Source organism: Alternaria novae-zelandiae (assembly GCF_023758075.1).
Source record: "Alternaria novae-zelandiae strain BMP 2774 chromosome Unknown scaffold_15, whole genome shotgun sequence".
Lineage (NCBI taxonomy): Eukaryota > Fungi > Ascomycota > Dothideomycetes > Pleosporales > Pleosporaceae > Alternaria > Alternaria novae-zelandiae.
Window position 1 is genome coordinate 579421 of NW_026056975.1, and position 16025 is coordinate 595445.

At 52.0% G+C, this 16025-nt stretch overlaps 9 protein-coding genes across 9 annotated transcripts; 5 read left to right on the forward strand and 4 right to left on the reverse strand.

Moving 5' to 3' along the window:
* Positions 1 to 74: 74 nt before the first annotated feature.
* On the reverse strand, positions 75 to 2295 carry J4E88_007374 (uncharacterized protein; the record flags this gene model as incomplete). The annotated part of the gene is made up of 2 exons (XM_049400991.1): positions 75 to 674; positions 739 to 2295. The coding sequence occupies 2 exons, from the start codon at positions 2293 to 2295 to the stop codon at positions 75 to 77; spliced, it is 2157 nt and encodes a 718-aa protein (XP_049253303.1).
* An 814-nt stretch (positions 2296 to 3109) lies between these two features.
* J4E88_007375 (uncharacterized protein) lies at positions 3110 to 4603 on the forward strand (the record flags this gene model as incomplete). The annotated part of the gene is made up of 1 exon (XM_049400992.1): positions 3110 to 4603. One exon carries the CDS (start codon positions 3110 to 3112, stop codon positions 4601 to 4603), a length of 1494 nt encoding a protein of 497 aa, XP_049253304.1.
* Positions 4604 to 4794: 191 nt separating this feature from the next.
* J4E88_007376 (uncharacterized protein) lies at positions 4795 to 5572 on the forward strand (the record flags this gene model as incomplete). The annotated part of the gene is made up of 2 exons (XM_049400993.1): positions 4795 to 5221; positions 5286 to 5572. 2 exons carry the CDS (start codon positions 4795 to 4797, stop codon positions 5570 to 5572), a joined length of 714 nt encoding a protein of 237 aa, XP_049253305.1.
* Positions 5573 to 5886: 314 nt separating this feature from the next.
* On the forward strand, positions 5887 to 7276 carry J4E88_007377 (uncharacterized protein; the record flags this gene model as incomplete). Its single annotated transcript, XM_049400994.1, has 2 exons — positions 5887 to 6146; positions 6208 to 7276. The coding sequence occupies 2 exons, from the start codon at positions 5887 to 5889 to the stop codon at positions 7274 to 7276; spliced, it is 1329 nt and encodes a 442-aa protein (XP_049253306.1).
* Positions 7277 to 8143: 867 nt separating this feature from the next.
* J4E88_007378 (uncharacterized protein) lies at positions 8144 to 9937 on the forward strand (the record flags this gene model as incomplete). The annotated part of the gene is made up of 1 exon (XM_049400995.1): positions 8144 to 9937. The coding sequence occupies one exon, from the start codon at positions 8144 to 8146 to the stop codon at positions 9935 to 9937; it is 1794 nt and encodes a 597-aa protein (XP_049253307.1).
* Positions 9938 to 10273: 336 nt separating this feature from the next.
* On the reverse strand, positions 10274 to 11376 carry J4E88_007379 (uncharacterized protein; the record flags this gene model as incomplete). Its single annotated transcript, XM_049400996.1, has 2 exons — positions 10274 to 10455; positions 10503 to 11376. The coding sequence occupies 2 exons, from the start codon at positions 11374 to 11376 to the stop codon at positions 10274 to 10276; spliced, it is 1056 nt and encodes a 351-aa protein (XP_049253308.1).
* Positions 11377 to 11955: 579 nt separating this feature from the next.
* J4E88_007380 (uncharacterized protein) lies at positions 11956 to 12906 on the reverse strand (the record flags this gene model as incomplete). The annotated part of the gene is made up of 1 exon (XM_049400997.1): positions 11956 to 12906. One exon carries the CDS (start codon positions 12904 to 12906, stop codon positions 11956 to 11958), a length of 951 nt encoding a protein of 316 aa, XP_049253309.1.
* A 717-nt stretch (positions 12907 to 13623) lies between these two features.
* Positions 13624 to 14307, forward strand: J4E88_007381 (uncharacterized protein; the record flags this gene model as incomplete). The annotated part of the gene is made up of 2 exons (XM_049400998.1): positions 13624 to 13933; positions 13982 to 14307. The coding sequence occupies 2 exons, from the start codon at positions 13624 to 13626 to the stop codon at positions 14305 to 14307; spliced, it is 636 nt and encodes a 211-aa protein (XP_049253310.1).
* A 233-nt stretch (positions 14308 to 14540) lies between these two features.
* J4E88_007382 (uncharacterized protein) lies at positions 14541 to 15307 on the reverse strand (the record flags this gene model as incomplete). Its single annotated transcript, XM_049400999.1, has 3 exons — positions 14541 to 15017; positions 15071 to 15209; positions 15276 to 15307. 3 exons carry the CDS (start codon positions 15305 to 15307, stop codon positions 14541 to 14543), a joined length of 648 nt encoding a protein of 215 aa, XP_049253311.1.
* Positions 15308 to 16025: the final 718 nt, after the last annotated feature.

A 16025-nucleotide genomic window follows, 5' to 3' on the forward strand; every position in this document is an offset into this window, starting at 1 on the left:
TTGTCTATCCCAGTCTCATTACATCGTGTATAGTGTCTGCACTTTCTTCATCGCGTCATCTGCATTACATCCTCCTATGATGTGCCCAGCGCAACGCCGGTCTGAAGCATCAAGTTATCAACACCGCCCTCTAACATGTTGAGCGGCGCAACAAGTGCCATCTGACTCCAGCTAAACAGCGTATTGCGACCCCCGTACACAAATACCTCGAACCGACCCGCGAATGTATCATTCAGCCAGACCCTGCTGCCGCTGATGATGTCGGTCTCGATGTGCAACTTTGCTGGCAGCGCGATCGGCACTGGCTCATGTGACGATGTCGTCTGGTTCGTCCAGATACGACCCGGATGTCCTGTGTCGTGGCCATCAACCGGAGATACGGAACGTAGGGGATACTCGAAGCCGTCGGCTGTGGTGAACATGAGTGTTGCAATGCTATCACTTGAGTTGTTTGGAAGAGTAGTGATAGAGAGCGAGGTATCAGGGCCGGTCAACTTGAAGGATGAGGATACGTTCAGGGTCAGGGTGTATGGTGGTCCGTATGAGCCCATACCCAGCGTCGCGTTACTGTCGCTGGAAGAGTTGCGCGTCCATGACACCAGCGCTGAGCTTTTTGTATCTACGTTCGTGCTCGTAAAACGGCGATCTAAGTTTTGTCCCGGAGCTTTAGTTGCCTAGCAAAACTTGTGTTAGCCACCAGGTCAATATGTGTTAATATCTCATTATGCATGGACATACCAAGAGCGCAATGCTGTCCGCCAATTCGTCTGGCTCATTCTTCGCACCTCGCGCACCAGACCACGCACGCGCCGCCACGACAGGTATACCCTCTCGCATCGCATAGTAGGCTTCCAGCTGCGTAGTTGCATCCGCACCGTTATCGTTCCAAGCTGCAAGGACAGCGCCTTTGTTGCCACTAGCGCCGGGCTGTAACTGCTCTGTGGTGTTGACTGGATTATAGAGAGATGGTTCCCACTGCAATCCTGGTACGTTGGCGAAGTTCATCGTGCGCGTATTGTTGTAGAACTGCGGGTACGGTGCCGGAAGGATAGGCATGTGGTCGTTCTTGAGACTCATGTAAGCCCACCAATCCTCCGAGTTGATCATATCGTATCCGTCGTTCTGGAGTTGAACAGGGTCTGATTGACCGTACTGCCAGTGCTGTACTATGATGTCTTTCGAGATGGTGAGATTCTCGGATGGCTCGTAAGTACCCCAGATGCGTACGCGCTTCCCAGAAGTGCTGTTGATGAAGTCGGCCATCTCGTTGACGAAGTTGATGTAGTCGTCCGCCAGATCGGAATCGTACTCATCAGCGCCGATATGTACCTCCTTCGTTTGAAACCATGGAAGGAACTCGGACCAGATGGCTTTGACTGTCGGGATTGCGTCTGGATGGCTCAGGTTGAGCAGGTCCTTCTTTGCTAGCGCTAACTCAGGCTTCCATTTCGTGATCGCTAGAGCATGGCCTGGGGCTTCGATCTCGGGAATGACGGTGACGCCACGTTGTGCGCAGTGCTGTTGGAACTCTTCGAAGTCGGCGCGTGAAAGTGTCTCGTTTGGGCGCTGGATGATTGCCTGCAGTTTTAGATTTTCTTCCGGGTACAGCGAAAAGTGCGAGAATACGTCCTGCCACGTCTCGTTGCGACCACGGTTGAGCGGATAGTTGTCGCTAGAGTGATAGTGAAACTCTGAAATTTTGAAGAAAGAGGCATATGTGCAGAGCTCTTTCAGGAAGTTCTTGTCGTACCACTTACGACCCGCGTCAAGCATGAACCCTCGTGTGCTGTATGCAGGCGCATCAACTATCCGACCCGCCATCAGAGAGCCATTGTCGATCAAGAGCTTCTGCAGTAGGGTGCGCGTTCCCCAGAACATGCCTCTCGCACCTGCTCCGCCTATGTATACAGTGCCATTGGTAACCTCAAGCTCGTATCCTTCTTCTGTAGGCTGACCATTCTCGTATGTCAATGAGAGATTGCTGTCTCGAATCGGGCCGATATTAATACCAGTGATTGGGAAATCGTCTACTTGCTCCAGAGTCCAGGAACCACCAAATAGTGATGAGATGTCGGTGCAGAATGTTTCAGCGAACTCATAGGCGGTTGGCGGTATGAGCGTTAGACCTTCGGAGTCTCTCTTTGTGGCGAAACTTCTGTCGATATATATCTTTCTTGCATCTGGGCCGATAGAGAAGCCGAAGTCATCGCCGTTGCTGTAGGGTTGTGAGACAGGCGGAAGAGGCTGCAGCGCGGTAACGAGGCCGATCAACTGCGACAACACCAAAATCAACATTGTCGGTATGAGACGATACAAGTGATCGCGCACTCAGTTCGCTGTCGTGAACATATCACAGCATGAAGATACCATGTCTTGGCTGTTTGTTACTCGCCCCGCTTCTGCAAGGCCGATGTAACCTCCGCAGGGAGCACAAATGGCGGCAAATGATAAGAAGTGAAAGCCGGAAAGAGGTGTCATCTTGGCAATCAAGCGGGACGGCGGTGATGAATACGAAGGGACGCGTTGTCGCAAGATATGACTTGTTGTTCGCTTTAAGGACGTATGCAATAAGTTCGCCTGGGGACGGTCTAAACCATTTCAGGAAGGATGTATCCCAAGTCTATGGAACCGCGACGGTGCATACAGCGATGACAGGCTATACGGTATCGCAGAGAGGGTCTCCACAGTACCAGCTCCACGCCCGTTCGGTTGCCCCTTCACGTAGGACACTTCTCGCCTTTCTTTTACAAAAAATATCATGAGGTCATAGACCGGCCGTATGTCGTGGCTCTCTAGGTGATGCCGTGAGCTCAACAGATCGTGATAGCAAGCAACGCTTGAGTGAAGCTGGCGGAATTGCGATGTGTATAGAATGCAGACGGTATCGCAGTAGTGACAAGACGTGAGCGATAGAAGTGATGTGATCAGGATGGAAGGTGTTCAGGGAGCGCTAGCCAGACGAGTGAAGCTTAGCGCATCGGAGAAAATCTGCGTCTGTACCGACTTCGACCGGCAGTCGCGCACCCTCAACCACACATCGAAAGTTCACATCATGTATCAATAGCATTGGCATTTCCAGGCGTTCTCATTTCTTTTCTCTCCCACAAAGATGGATCGCCATCAGCGCGTCGTTGCGCAAGTCGCGTCCAAAGTCAAAGACTACTTTACGCGCAAAGAACCCTTCCGGATATCTCACGGCTCGACAAACAGCACGCGTCCGAATCTTAAGAAACATGTCGTAGATATCAGCGCTCTTCGGAATGTCATACGCGTTGATACGGAAAGCAAGACAGCTCTTGTCGAGCCAAACGTACCTATGGATCGGCTTGTAGAAGCTACGCTACCGCATGGTCTTGTGCCACCTGTCGTGATGGAGTTCCCTGGTATCACTGTTGGTGGCGGGTATGCGGGCACAGCTGGTGAGAGTAGTAGCTTCAAGTTTGGGTTCTTCGATCGTACTATCAATGAGGTAGAGATGGTCATGGCCAACGGTGAAGTCGTCAAAGCTAGCGAGAAGAAGAATGAGGACCTGTTCAGAGGGGCTGCTGGCGCTGTCGGTACCTTGGGGGTTACTACGCTTGTCGATTTGAGGCTCATCGAGGCGAAGAAATATGTCAAGACAACATACTATCCTACACGTAGCGTTGCTCAAGCCGTCAAGGAAGTCGAAGATCATACACGTGGTGAGAAAGGCGAGAGGAACGACTATGTTGATGGCGTCTTGTTCAGCAAGGAACACGGTGCGATCGTCACAGGCGAAATGACAGATGATCTGCCACCCAACATCAAGCCGCAGACTTTCAGTAACCCGTGGGATCCGTGGTTCTATCTGCATGTTGAAGCCGCTACGCGGAATTCTACCAAGCCAGTAGTGGAGTACATCCCCTTAGCTGAGTACATGTTCCGCTATGACCGTGGTGGCTTTTGGGTCGGTCGGTCCGCTTTCAGCTACATGCGCTTTCCCTTCAACAAGTACACTCGCTGGTTCTTGGACGACTTCCTTCATACGCGCATGCTTTACCGAGCTCTCCATGCGTCCGGGATTGCGACACGCTATATTGTCCAAGACATGGCTTTACCCTACCCCAACGCCGAAAAGTTCATCAACTATACCGACAAGGAATTTGGAATCTGGCCTCTTTGGCTCTGCCCGTTGAAGCAAAGCCCCCAACCGACTATGCACCCTCACACCAAAGGCGCCCTGAAGTCAGACCAAATGCTCAATATTGGTCTTTGGGGTTTTGGTCCTAAAGACCCCATCACCTACTTGCAGAAGAACCGTGCGCTCGAGAAGACGCTCGGCGACATGGGTGGTATGAAGTGGCTGTATGCGCAGACCTACTACAGCAAAGATGACTTTTGGGCGCAATTTGATCACAAATGGCACCAAGGCTTGAGGAAGAAGTACAACGCGGAGATGCTGCCTGAGGTGTATGACAAAGTGCACGTGGATATCGAAAAGTATACGAGTATGGCAAACAAGAATATGGGGTTGAAGCTGAGGGGCATATGGCCATTAGGCGGGTTTTGGGGAATCTGGAAGGCCATCCAAAGCAAAGACTATATGATCGCGCGTAACTCCACGTGGAGGTCGAGAAGCTGAGGAAAATCTCTTCTGAGAGCAACAAAGTCATATTGAATTCGCGTTAGTCAAAAGACCCTGTCGAGACGATTTGTGCGACCTCGAAGAGTCTTCAGTGCAAAGCTTGCTGCCTGCCTAAAACTTGCTCACACCAACCTTTCTACATCCACAACACCACAATACCACGCCACCTGCACTCGTCTCAATTCAACATGAACGGTCCGTTTATCGCTCCTTCGCTCGTGTTTTCAGACATGTTCCGCATGGCGGTCGTCCACCTGATCTTCAGCATCCCAGTGAACGTGTTAGACGAGACTGCCGAAGCCGTCATGCGCGAGGTGACGGAGAATATCGACGCGGACCCAGTCAAGTTGAGACACACGGTCGACATCATCTACGCAAGTGCCATGGAAGACAGGAACTGGGTATTTGTCGCAGTCAAGCTCCTCAATTACCTCTGCCATCTCATCCCAGCAACACTGGCCGATCCCAACGTACTCCCCGATGGCAACAACAAGCTACGCTCCGGCGCGCGTCTCGTCCAACACTACATCTACACGCGCTCGCTGGCCGACTTTCAAGCCGACATGCAGAAGGTCGTCTGGTGCCAGCCGCGCATGTGGCTTCTCGCCGAACTAGGTAAGTCTTGCCTCTACGAAGTGCATGTGGGACATATAGTGACTTCGTACCTCTACCTCTGTAGCCGACGCAACACCATCAACTCTCCTTATGTCGCTCAAGACAAATGTTTGGATATTGGATATGATGGTAAGTGCACAGCATCTGTTCAGCAACCATAACATCGACTTGTTTGCCGAGTACGTGGAATTCGTTGCGCGTGGTCTGGATGAGAATCCGATTACTGAAGCGGAGCTTACGAGGGTCTTGGAGAAAGTACGCGAGCGCACAGTGAACGCGGACGAGGATCTAATGTCCAAGATCAAGGTTGCAGGACTAATTGCCCTGAGGAAGAACGCCTGGGTTATGTGAAAGCAAGAATCTGACATGTCGCAAAGCTTGGAAGACTTGACTATCGTACCCGGTTGGCGGAAAGGGACCGTGTCTTGTATCATAAGAACATCAGATAGTCTCCTGCTGCAATTCTTCTCAGCAGTCAATGTACTATTATCATGTGTCACCACTGTAGCCGCACCTTCGCCGCCAGTGTGCAAGACCCTGACCCTGCGCCCAACGCCAAGCCTTCATCCGTTGCTCCTGCCCATTGTGTCGAGTCGCACCACCTCGACGCGTAGAATCACATCGTACGCATTACTGATCTCACGCATCCAAAACAACACGACAAGATGGCTGCAGCTACAGCGGCGCCTGTCGATGTGTCTTCGCAGCTTTCCAGAGACGTATACCAAGAGCAATTCGATTTCATTGAGCTCATCCGCGATGTCGTTGCCTCGCTCGATAGTCAGACTCCAGACGACGCGGTACGCGATCAGGTCGACCTGATCCTCGCACTTGTTGGTAGAGACCTGCTAAAACTTCACGCACTCGCTAGAGTCGTCAACGCTAAGATCGTTGGTCAATCAAGCTGGGCCTCAATCGGCGTCAAGTTCTACAGGCAAGCTATCAGTCATAACGCAGCAGGTTCGCGGCTAATTAATCGGTTCTAGGGCGCTATTTACCGCTATCGATCCGACTCTCGAGCTCGAAGTCTTCAACGATGAAAGTATCATGGGTGCCGATATCGCCGGCATGTACATCCTAGAGGCCGCCGTGGAGTTCACTACTCAGCCAATCTGGATATCTGGATCGGTCAACGTATTGGAGTTCTCGCTGAGTCTTCTCAAAGCCTTTCCAGTCGGAGATCGCGGATCGGCAATAGCGGAGAGCCTGGGTTGCAGCCTGTTGGAGAAGATGGCAACCTCTCTTTATCTGCCATTCCACAACAATTGCGACACATTCTTTCCGTTCGCGTACGAAGTTGTTCCGCTGCTCGATGCTGCAGATAAGAGCATGAAATCTAGCCGTGTCACGGACGTCCTAAAGGCACTGAAAGAAGAAGACTACGAAAGGACGGATCGGGAGAAAGGCTTACTCAAGCACCTGTGCGACATACTCGGGAGATCTGACCTCTATCCGCATCACACAGAGTCTAACGTGTTTGAAGACGGAGAATCTATTGCGGCCGAGCACACAGAATCTACTGCGATCGGACATACCGACTCTACAGAGGCCGGTTATGTATACGGCCGGGGTCGACTAAGCCTCATTCCGTATGAGCAGCTCAAGCAGGATATCGAGACCAACTGGAAGCTCTTCACCACAACACCGAACTGGGAGTTGCCGGCGATCGCACGGTTGCTCAAGAGCACCTCCGAAGTCATGAAGATTGACGCTCCGATCTGGGTACAGACTATCACGCTCGACATGATCCAGGTTATGGTCCAATCGAAGTATCTTTTCTTGCGCAGGAACTTCCAGATACTGTCCTTTTTCGTCTTTGCTGCTGCACCTGCGCTTGACGGTATGGCAGAGACTCCCCAATGTGAGCGGTTGACGGCTCTGCTCGATACGCTCAGTGGCCACAGCGGTGTGCAGAAAGCCCAGCATCGCGAGACCATCGACGGTCTCCGCCGGAACCTGGGTAGAAGCGTGCATAGTGCAACATCAAAGTCCACGGTCGATGGTTCCGAAGGAAAAGAGCTTCTAGCCGCTGTCTCCAAGCTCAATATCGACTGATCCTCTGGTCCAGGAAACATGGTTTCGGATCGCCCGGGCCGGTTCGTTCGATGCATAGAGGATTGGCAAGAAAAGGTGACAGCGTGGGTGGCATTGATTATCGGGATGGACAAGAGCGAGTATGTCTGGAGCGATAGTTCTGTCATACTCCTGATCGGATCGTTTGTGATACCCGGTATGCCATGTTTGGATGCTGTACAGGCTCATGTGCTTTACACGTCTAACAACTGTTAATTCGAAGAAGGCTTCTCATCAAGTTTTTTTTGTGTATTTGCCGCTTTTGACCGTGCTTTATTAAATTCGACTTGCCAGCTCATCTCGCCGAGTAGTGAAATGTTGCTGTCCATAAGGCGCAAAACACGACCGGGCTGTAGTCGGGTCAAAGGCGCATGCTGCTCTTCATTAACAAGGAGGCTGGTTGTGGTGGGGACTTAAGGGGATCGGCAAACCTCTAGCGGATTACGTCAGATGGTCAATGCATGTCGCGCACCTTACGCGTGCCCACAATCCCATCGTGCATTGCCAGCTCCAACATCGTGATCTTTAAGCGGTCTGGACTGTACCTCATCGCATGCACACTTCACTCATGACGACATGTGTACCCACAGACTGAGCTCACTAGTGGACGAATTGAGCGGATGAGTACGGATCCTCTGCCGAAACGAGCCGCCACGCTATGACGATGATCATCCACCCTGCTGCAATTTCGATAAACATCGTTTGACAAACCATTTCTCTGGGGAACCGTATCAGTAACACCTGCGCATAGCACATCGTCCATCATCCATATCGACCGACCCTCATCTTCGTCTTGAGCGCTGCGAGATTCCCTAATCACCTGCACGACTAGCTGCAGCTGTCTCCACAATGGCGGAACCAGAAACCAAGAAAGGCGGCTTGCGCGCCATGTTTGGCATGCGATCAGGGAAACAACCAAAAGAGCCGGCTACGCGGAAGAAACTTTCCAAGAAGGGATCACGAAGCGATATGCTCGGAAAGCTTGACTCAACCACCAACGTAGCGAACCCCAACCGCCAAGACTCTGGTAGCTTTACGAACGAGAGAACCGATCTCTCAGACAACAGTTTTGGCTTACCTACCAATGAAGACATCACTGGCCTCGCGCCGCATGCGTTGCGTGATCATCCATATGCTGCTGTTAATGCTCTCATGGATACCAGCAACGCCTACCTACAACCTGGGCAACAAGCGGCCGATTACCGCCGCAACTCAGAAGGACAACCACAGTATGCCGCGCCTTTGTATCAACCACACAGCTCGAGATCTGCATCAATACCGCAGTCGGGCAATGAGCAGACCCTACCATACGCGCCATCGAGATCGCAGCCATCAAAGCTGACCAAGTCTCATCGCGCGCCTTCAAAGCATGTCAAGGCCGATGACATTCTTGACAAAGATACCGGAGAAAGAAAGGATCTGACAGACATGATGCATGCTTTCACGTACATTGATGGTGTCGATACGATTGAGGAAGAACGAGATGATGTATCTTTACTCTATGATCCTACGAAGCCCGACGGAACAGCATTACTCGGCAGCGCATCGCCTGAAGTATGGCTTCATGTTGCGGACTTCCTATCACCACTCGAAGTTGCCAACCTATCCTCTACATGCCGCACCATGTACGCTCGACTAGGTAGACACCCATACAAACTGCTCATGGATCCGCTCCACCGGCCACAACGGCTCGACTTTTTACTTTCCATGGACCACAAGATGCCACGCCATCTTTTCTGTTTTCCATGCGCACAATGGCATTTGCGCATTCAGCCTGGTATGGAGACAATGAAACCTCCCAATGTTCTCAATCCACTCTTTGAGTGCCCCAATCGAACCAACGTTCACATTCCTCCACCAAGGCTCCGTATCAGCGATGGTCGCACATTACCGTTCGCATTCGCTCAATTAGCCCGGCGCCATTGGGCCTACGGCGCAGATTACGGCATTCCTCATCAGTCGCTAGGCCGCCGTTGGAAAGACACCTATTCGACCTGGAGGCATGATTCTACCTATCACATTACCGATAAAGGTCACCTATTGATGCGCATCCGATCACAACAGTACGTGGAAGGGGGTATGACAGATGCAGCAAAGCGTATGCTTTTGTTCAGCCGTGGAGACTTCACCCCCTACTTCAGCGTTTGCGCACATTGGAAGCACGGGCTGTTAACATCGATACCTAAATGTGCACTGTCGCATATTCCCCATGTACACGAATCTGAAACGACCGCTCTTGACAAGTTCCGCGAACGCAGCTTAGGAAAGAAGGCTGTTGGCATGGTCAATCTCTGTTCCATATGCCGACCGATGCGCCGCTGTCCCAGATGCCCGACCGAATACCTCTTCGAACTCAAACTTGTCGAAGACAAGAGCGTGCGCGGCAACGGCCCTGAGCGCTTCAAACAGGCTCTCATCGTCACGCGTTGGAGTGATCTAGGCCCGGCACGCAGCCCTGAGGACCCTGAATGGAGTGCTATCACTGGTGACAACCAGGAATACGATAGTTTCAAGGAAATCGGACGAAGAGCTGTTAGTGGTGTGTTTGAGAGTGCGTTCACGGACACGATACCCGGGCAGCGGATCATGAGTATGAATCCTATGGACGTGAAGGCGAACGAAGAGAGCGGAGACTGGTATTAGTCGACACTCATGTAATGATTAATGTATGCGATAGCATGGGAATGTTCGGACGACCCGTATAGTGCCTTAGCGAGCTCACGATGGTGCATTCGTCATAACCGCGCTCCCCATACAACCCTACTCTTTTACAGGGGTATCACATTGCGCCTCCAATACACCCTATAATCTACACCCTACTCCACGACAAGCCCTCAACTCCTCTTCATGCATCGCTCCCACGCTGTTACATGCTAAACTCCGCGCTTTGAGCAGCCTCAACGCCACACCGCGCACATGCGAAACACCACCCCAATGCATGCGCTCAACTACTACATTCCGAAACTCTTCACCACGCTTTCACGGTGCCCGTACCACCTTCCTCCCCGTAACCTCATAACGCTGCAACTCCTGGAGAATCTTCGGAGAGTCGGCAAAGTCGTAAACTTCAACCTTGGGTGTGATCTTGCCCTGCAAAGCCATCTGCAATAGCTCATCCATCTGCTTGGCGCTACCGGTTGAGGATCCTCTGATGACAAGTCCTAGACTCGTTAGCACTTTTCAGGTCAATAGCTGTGCAAAAGCATACCTCTATTAGCGATATGAATCGGGCTCATAGGAAACATGAACGTATCCGGTGGAAGTCCCACGCAAACAAACACGCCACTGTTCCTCGCCAAAGCCGGAGCTTGAAGATACGCCCTTTCGCTGCCTGCAACACAAATCACACCATGCGCACCTTCTCCATCCGTCAGATCTCGCACGGCTTGTAACACATCCTGCTTCGCATAGTCGACAAAAGCCACGGCGCCCATCTCCTTCGTCAGCTTCTCTTTCTCGGCACCACTGTCAATCGCAATGACCTTGTATCCCTTGATTGTAGCGATCTGTACACCGATGTGTCCGAGACCTCCTCCAGCACCAATTATAGCGACGAAGTCACCGGGGTTGACCTCAGGTGTAAGTTTCGATACAGCGCCTGCGAGACTGAGACCTGCGCAGAGTAGTGGCGCTGCGATCTCGCTCTTGACTCCTTCCGGGATCATGGTAACGAATTCCGCATCTGCAACCACATACTGCTGTAGAGTACCCCATACGCTTCTTCCAGTATTCTTCTGCTTGGCGCAATGGTTCTCCTTGCCTTGTTTGCAGCTACTGCACTCTTTACACGCGTTCCACAGCCACTTTATGCCTACTCGCTTTCCCAGCAGATCTTCTGACACTCCCTGGCCCAGCGACACGACAGTGCCGACGCCTTCATGACCGGGCACTTCGGTGTACTTCCCAGGCGAAACGAGGTTATGGCAGTCGCTGTGGCATATGCCGCTGTATTCGAGCTTTACGAGGAGTTCGCCGGCCGAAGGGGATTGGACTTGGACATCTTTGCGGATTTGGAGGACGCAATCCGGACCGGGGTCTTGGATCCAGCCTGCGGTTTGCGTTTTGGGGATTGACTCGGTCATCTCGTCGCGTTCAGGGGGGAGTGGGGTTTTGGTGGGGTGCTGCTTCGGTGATCGTCGCTGTTATTTCGGGGTAAGGAGATGGCTGTGGCAACTGGGCAACGAGGGGAGCGTTCGTAACTCAAGCAGCTGGATGCGCGTACAACAAGGAAACAGAATTGAAAAGACGCGGGATTCTCGATAAGCAATGAGACCGGCGGCAATAGTATCCCAAGTGGTGACGATACCCCGCGGCAGCCCCACCATCGGCCTTCTCCGACACTACCAATCGGAGCGCGTCGACCTCCGCATCTTGGACGCGGCTGCCTCATCCGGCTAAACATCATTCATGCGACTTTCCTATCTTCTTCGATTCTTTTTAAGGACAGATATCCAATACATAAATGTCGATGGGCGAGGCAATGGACAAGATGACGGGAATCCTTGAGAGGATGCTACGGTACAAGAAGGGCTTCTGATATTGCTTCAATGACTGTCTAATGTCGACATTACTTCCTCCATCATCGCGTCTGCGCCCATCGCTACTGTGCGATGTTATCCTTCACCATTTTATCAGACAAAACCGGTCCGCAGCGAGAGTTCTCAGGTCTCCCCTTCCTCGGGCGCCACCACGTTGCCTTCGCCTTCGAGCCTCATCTGGGCAAGCATCTCATTGACGCTCTGTCCCTCGCTATCTCCTGTCATATCTTCGGTATTTCCCATTCTTTCAATCTTCGGTTCGCCCTTGTTCTCCATAGCTTCTTCGTCTTTCTTCATCTGGACAACAGCCCACGAGTAAGACATGCTCTTCATCAAATTGACGGAGCCTCGCTGTCTTGGTACATAGTTGCCGTGTTTGTCCTTCGGGTTCCACTTGTCCCACAACATGTGAAGCAGCCCTTGGGAACCAGGCTCGAGTATTTGTAAGTGTTCTATCTCGTACCATCCGATGAACTTGAAGGGTCGGCTATCACGTCGGACGACCTGAGAAAAGACGGCGATTGGAGAGTAGTCGATGAGAACTCTCTCGTTGGGGTGATCTGATAGCGGCTCAGTGGTGGTGGGCTCCGGTGTTCCACTCGATGAGCCCTCCTCGTAATCCTCATCTGCGACTTCGCTGCTCGTTGGTAGCATGACACCTCCGTCCTCACCAGGCTCGTCTAGTCGTTGGGCGGGTACTGCGACGGTGATTACTGTTTTAGGCTCGGAAGGAGGTGTGGCTACCGTGAGAAGGTTCAGGTTGCTCTTGACGAATATAACTCCGTCCTCATCCCACTTCGGGTTCGCGCCATTGAACAACAGCACCCACGATAGACCGTTCGGGTTTGTCGCGGAGGAATGGAGGGTAGCGTTATGCGCATCTTCGGTGACGGCACCCTCTCCCCAGAAGTAGTTGTGGATTTCCTGGACGGTGTACAAGTCGTCATCGAACCGTTCTTGGAACTTCCAGCTGGGCACTGCTGATGGTATTGCGACGGGTGTCGTGGGCACGTCTGATACCGCTGTGGGCTCAACCTTCTTCCGAAGGTGTGGCGGTACGTAGACGCTTTCCATCTTGTCGTTGCCGTTCGCGGTTGGGAGCGGTGTCGAAAGGCTGTGCGACGAAGGGACTGCTACGCGTCAGATCATGGCCCCACTTCACCACGTGGGCACGCGCCTCCTCACTCCTCCCCTTCACCAAACGGATCAAGTCGAGTTGCAGACTACATGAGGTCGATCGAAAGCGAATGTATCGACGATACGGGTGCGTGGTAGCTTCACATCCTTTTGTTGTGGACGATAGTAAGGTGCTGGTAGTCTGACTATCGCCACGCTACTTGGTCATCACTGAGATATAACTGAAGAAAGACGACGTAGTTGCCTAGATACGTCCTGATTTTGAGCTCTTTTCTCCTTCCCTTTATCAATTTATGTGGTGAATGCGATTACGATGTGAAAGTGACTGAGGATATCATCATCTAATAGATAGTAAACTTCGAGCGGTTTTGAATCTAGCACCCCAACCTCTCACATAACCGCAGTACCAGAACCTCTTTGCGATTCAACAGCATTTATCCCTACATTACTAATCACAAATCATAGACCAAAATGACCACACCACAAGCGCAAACGGGCGAGCCGACCAATCTCGCTCACCTAATCTTCACCAAGACCGTTCGCTCACTACACCTAGACCGCCTCGCCCCACCCCGATTCCCTCTCCCCCACCCAATCACCATAACAATAACCCCACCTACACCAACTCCCTCTCCCACGCCCTCACTCTCCAACATGTCCTGGACCACCATCGAGCTCTCCAATTACCCACCAAAGCTCACCCACCGCGACGTCATCCTACTCTTCCAGGACTTCACGATCTCGCCCGACTTCGCGCTCCCCAACGTCAAGAACCTCGCCTACCCGCTACGCACATTCATCAAGATCACCGGAGAGGGGGAGGCAGAGCGCGCGGTACAAGAGCTGTGCTGGAGCAAGATGGGCGGTCGCCAGATCAACGTGAGGATGGTTGAGAAGACGGGTCACGAGGAGAAGGAAGTCGCTGTTGCGGATGTGGCTGATGAGATGAAGATTGGTATCCTCAGTACGTTCTCACACTGTCACTTCACTGATGCGAAACTAATATGACTAGATACTGCGCGCGTCTACAACCCGCATCTCGCCCTCAAGGTCCTTGAGATCCGCGAATGCATGCAGGGTACCTCCAACTTCGCCTTCCTACAAGCTCGCGATGTGGTCACGGTCTACAGCGAGCCTGGTGCGCATGTGCAGCCGGTTGACAACAAGGCAAAGTGGGAGCTCGTCATGGCTGGTCGTTCCGAGGGTTGGAACTGGAAGATGAAGGATGGGAGTGGAAGGCTTGCTGCGCTGAAGGATCTACAGGATACGATAGAGAGGCAGGGTGTTATGCGGAAGTTGTGGGGTCAGTGGGAGGGATGTCAGCGTTTGGATATGTGAGACGGGATTGTGTTTGTCGAGCTCTACATCTCTGGATATTACACGACGACTGCAGGATTCGAGTCACTTGACCGGGCTCTAACGGTGCTTTTGCGAGCTTTTCATTGTAGTGTAGAGAGTTCCTTGTATAGTCTTCTTTCATACATGAACGTGTAGGGCTGTACTTAGCGTTCATCTTGCCACCGAAACAACCTTCCATATGCCTTGAATACCACCTGCAAGCCGAACAACGGTCAATTGAATACAAGCTTGCCATCAGCCCGACCCAAAAGATACAAGTCAGCACCAAAATTGCTGTGCTTTGCGGCTAACTTGTTGAACAATCCTTGCGACAGATGATTGGCGCTCATCTTATAAATGTACTTGACGATAGCTTGACTCATAGCATCCATGGTTCCTGGGCAATTCGAGTAATGTGCGTTTATCAACTTTGCTAACGGCTCGAAGGCGGGCACTACATGAAGCACGCCGATGCCAGTCTTGAAAGCAACTAAAGCAGCTTTCTGCAGGATCTTGGCGTCATACTTGTCGGCAAGACCGTGAAGCTCGATAATGGGGACCATTTCGTTCTTGATGATGTTGTTCACCCCAGTAGGCGTAACTGACGGTGTAGTTGTTACATCGAGGTCCATGTCGTAGAAGAACTCCATCATTCTTTGGAAAGTTTCTGGATCGTCTTCGTGAACTTCGATGATGTCCGCAGATGCTTCCTGTCAATCTTGTATCAGCTCACTGGCCGTTCATTTCTGGAAGCAATACATACCATGAAACGACCGGTTAGGGCTGCCATGAACCACCCAGAGTGGGCGCAGAGTACGGCCTTATGAGCTACATACTCCTTGACCTGGCCTTTGTAGATCTGGCGGATCTTGATGTCGGAGAACGTGGGGTCATTGTAGAGCCTGAGAGCCGGAGATGTAAATATGTTATTGGGGACAGACGTCGTTGCCCACAGGAGAGGCACTTACGTGCGGCGGGCCGCTGTCGCTGGTTGAGCCATTGAGGTGACAGCTTTGGGGATACTTCGTACGTATCGCAGGAGAGAAAGAGTATGTGGCAGTGTTTTGAAGTTGGGCGCCCCAAGTTCGATATAGAAGTGGGGCGAAGTTAGCAAACAAACACGCTCGCTAAGCGCGAGGTGCGAGGAAACCTCATAATGCAACGGGGAGCGGTGAGAGCGCTACAAGAAGATATCAACATGATTCTGACTGCCTTGTACCACTAGCCGAGGAAATGCGCAGTATGATTGAAGAGCGAGAAATGGAGGTGACAGAAGACGAAGAAGTCAGGTACGCAAAGTTGAGCCTGCTCATCTTAAGAGATATAACCATCCGCGGTCCCTATTCCGCTCACATTGTCTCCTACTCCGTACTTCTCAGATCAAAGACATGTTTCCGACAAAGCGGACAGTCATGAGCCCTCGCATATGGCCCGTTGACCTGCTTCGACAGACAATCTTCACAGAACATGTGGTTGCAGGCGATAAGTCGACGCATGCTCCGCTGTGGCTCGAAACAAATGCAGCATTCCGTATCCACCACAGTCGAAAAGACGTCCAAATTGTGATCACTTGCCAGGCGTGGTGGAGCTACTGCTGTTGCTGGGTAGTCTTGTAGCACTGAGACTTCACCCGCGAGATATGGCGTGGAGAGGAGAGTATGCTCGATCGTCAAAGGGCTCATCGCTGCGCCCGCAACTGGCTCGGTATCGTGTAGTCC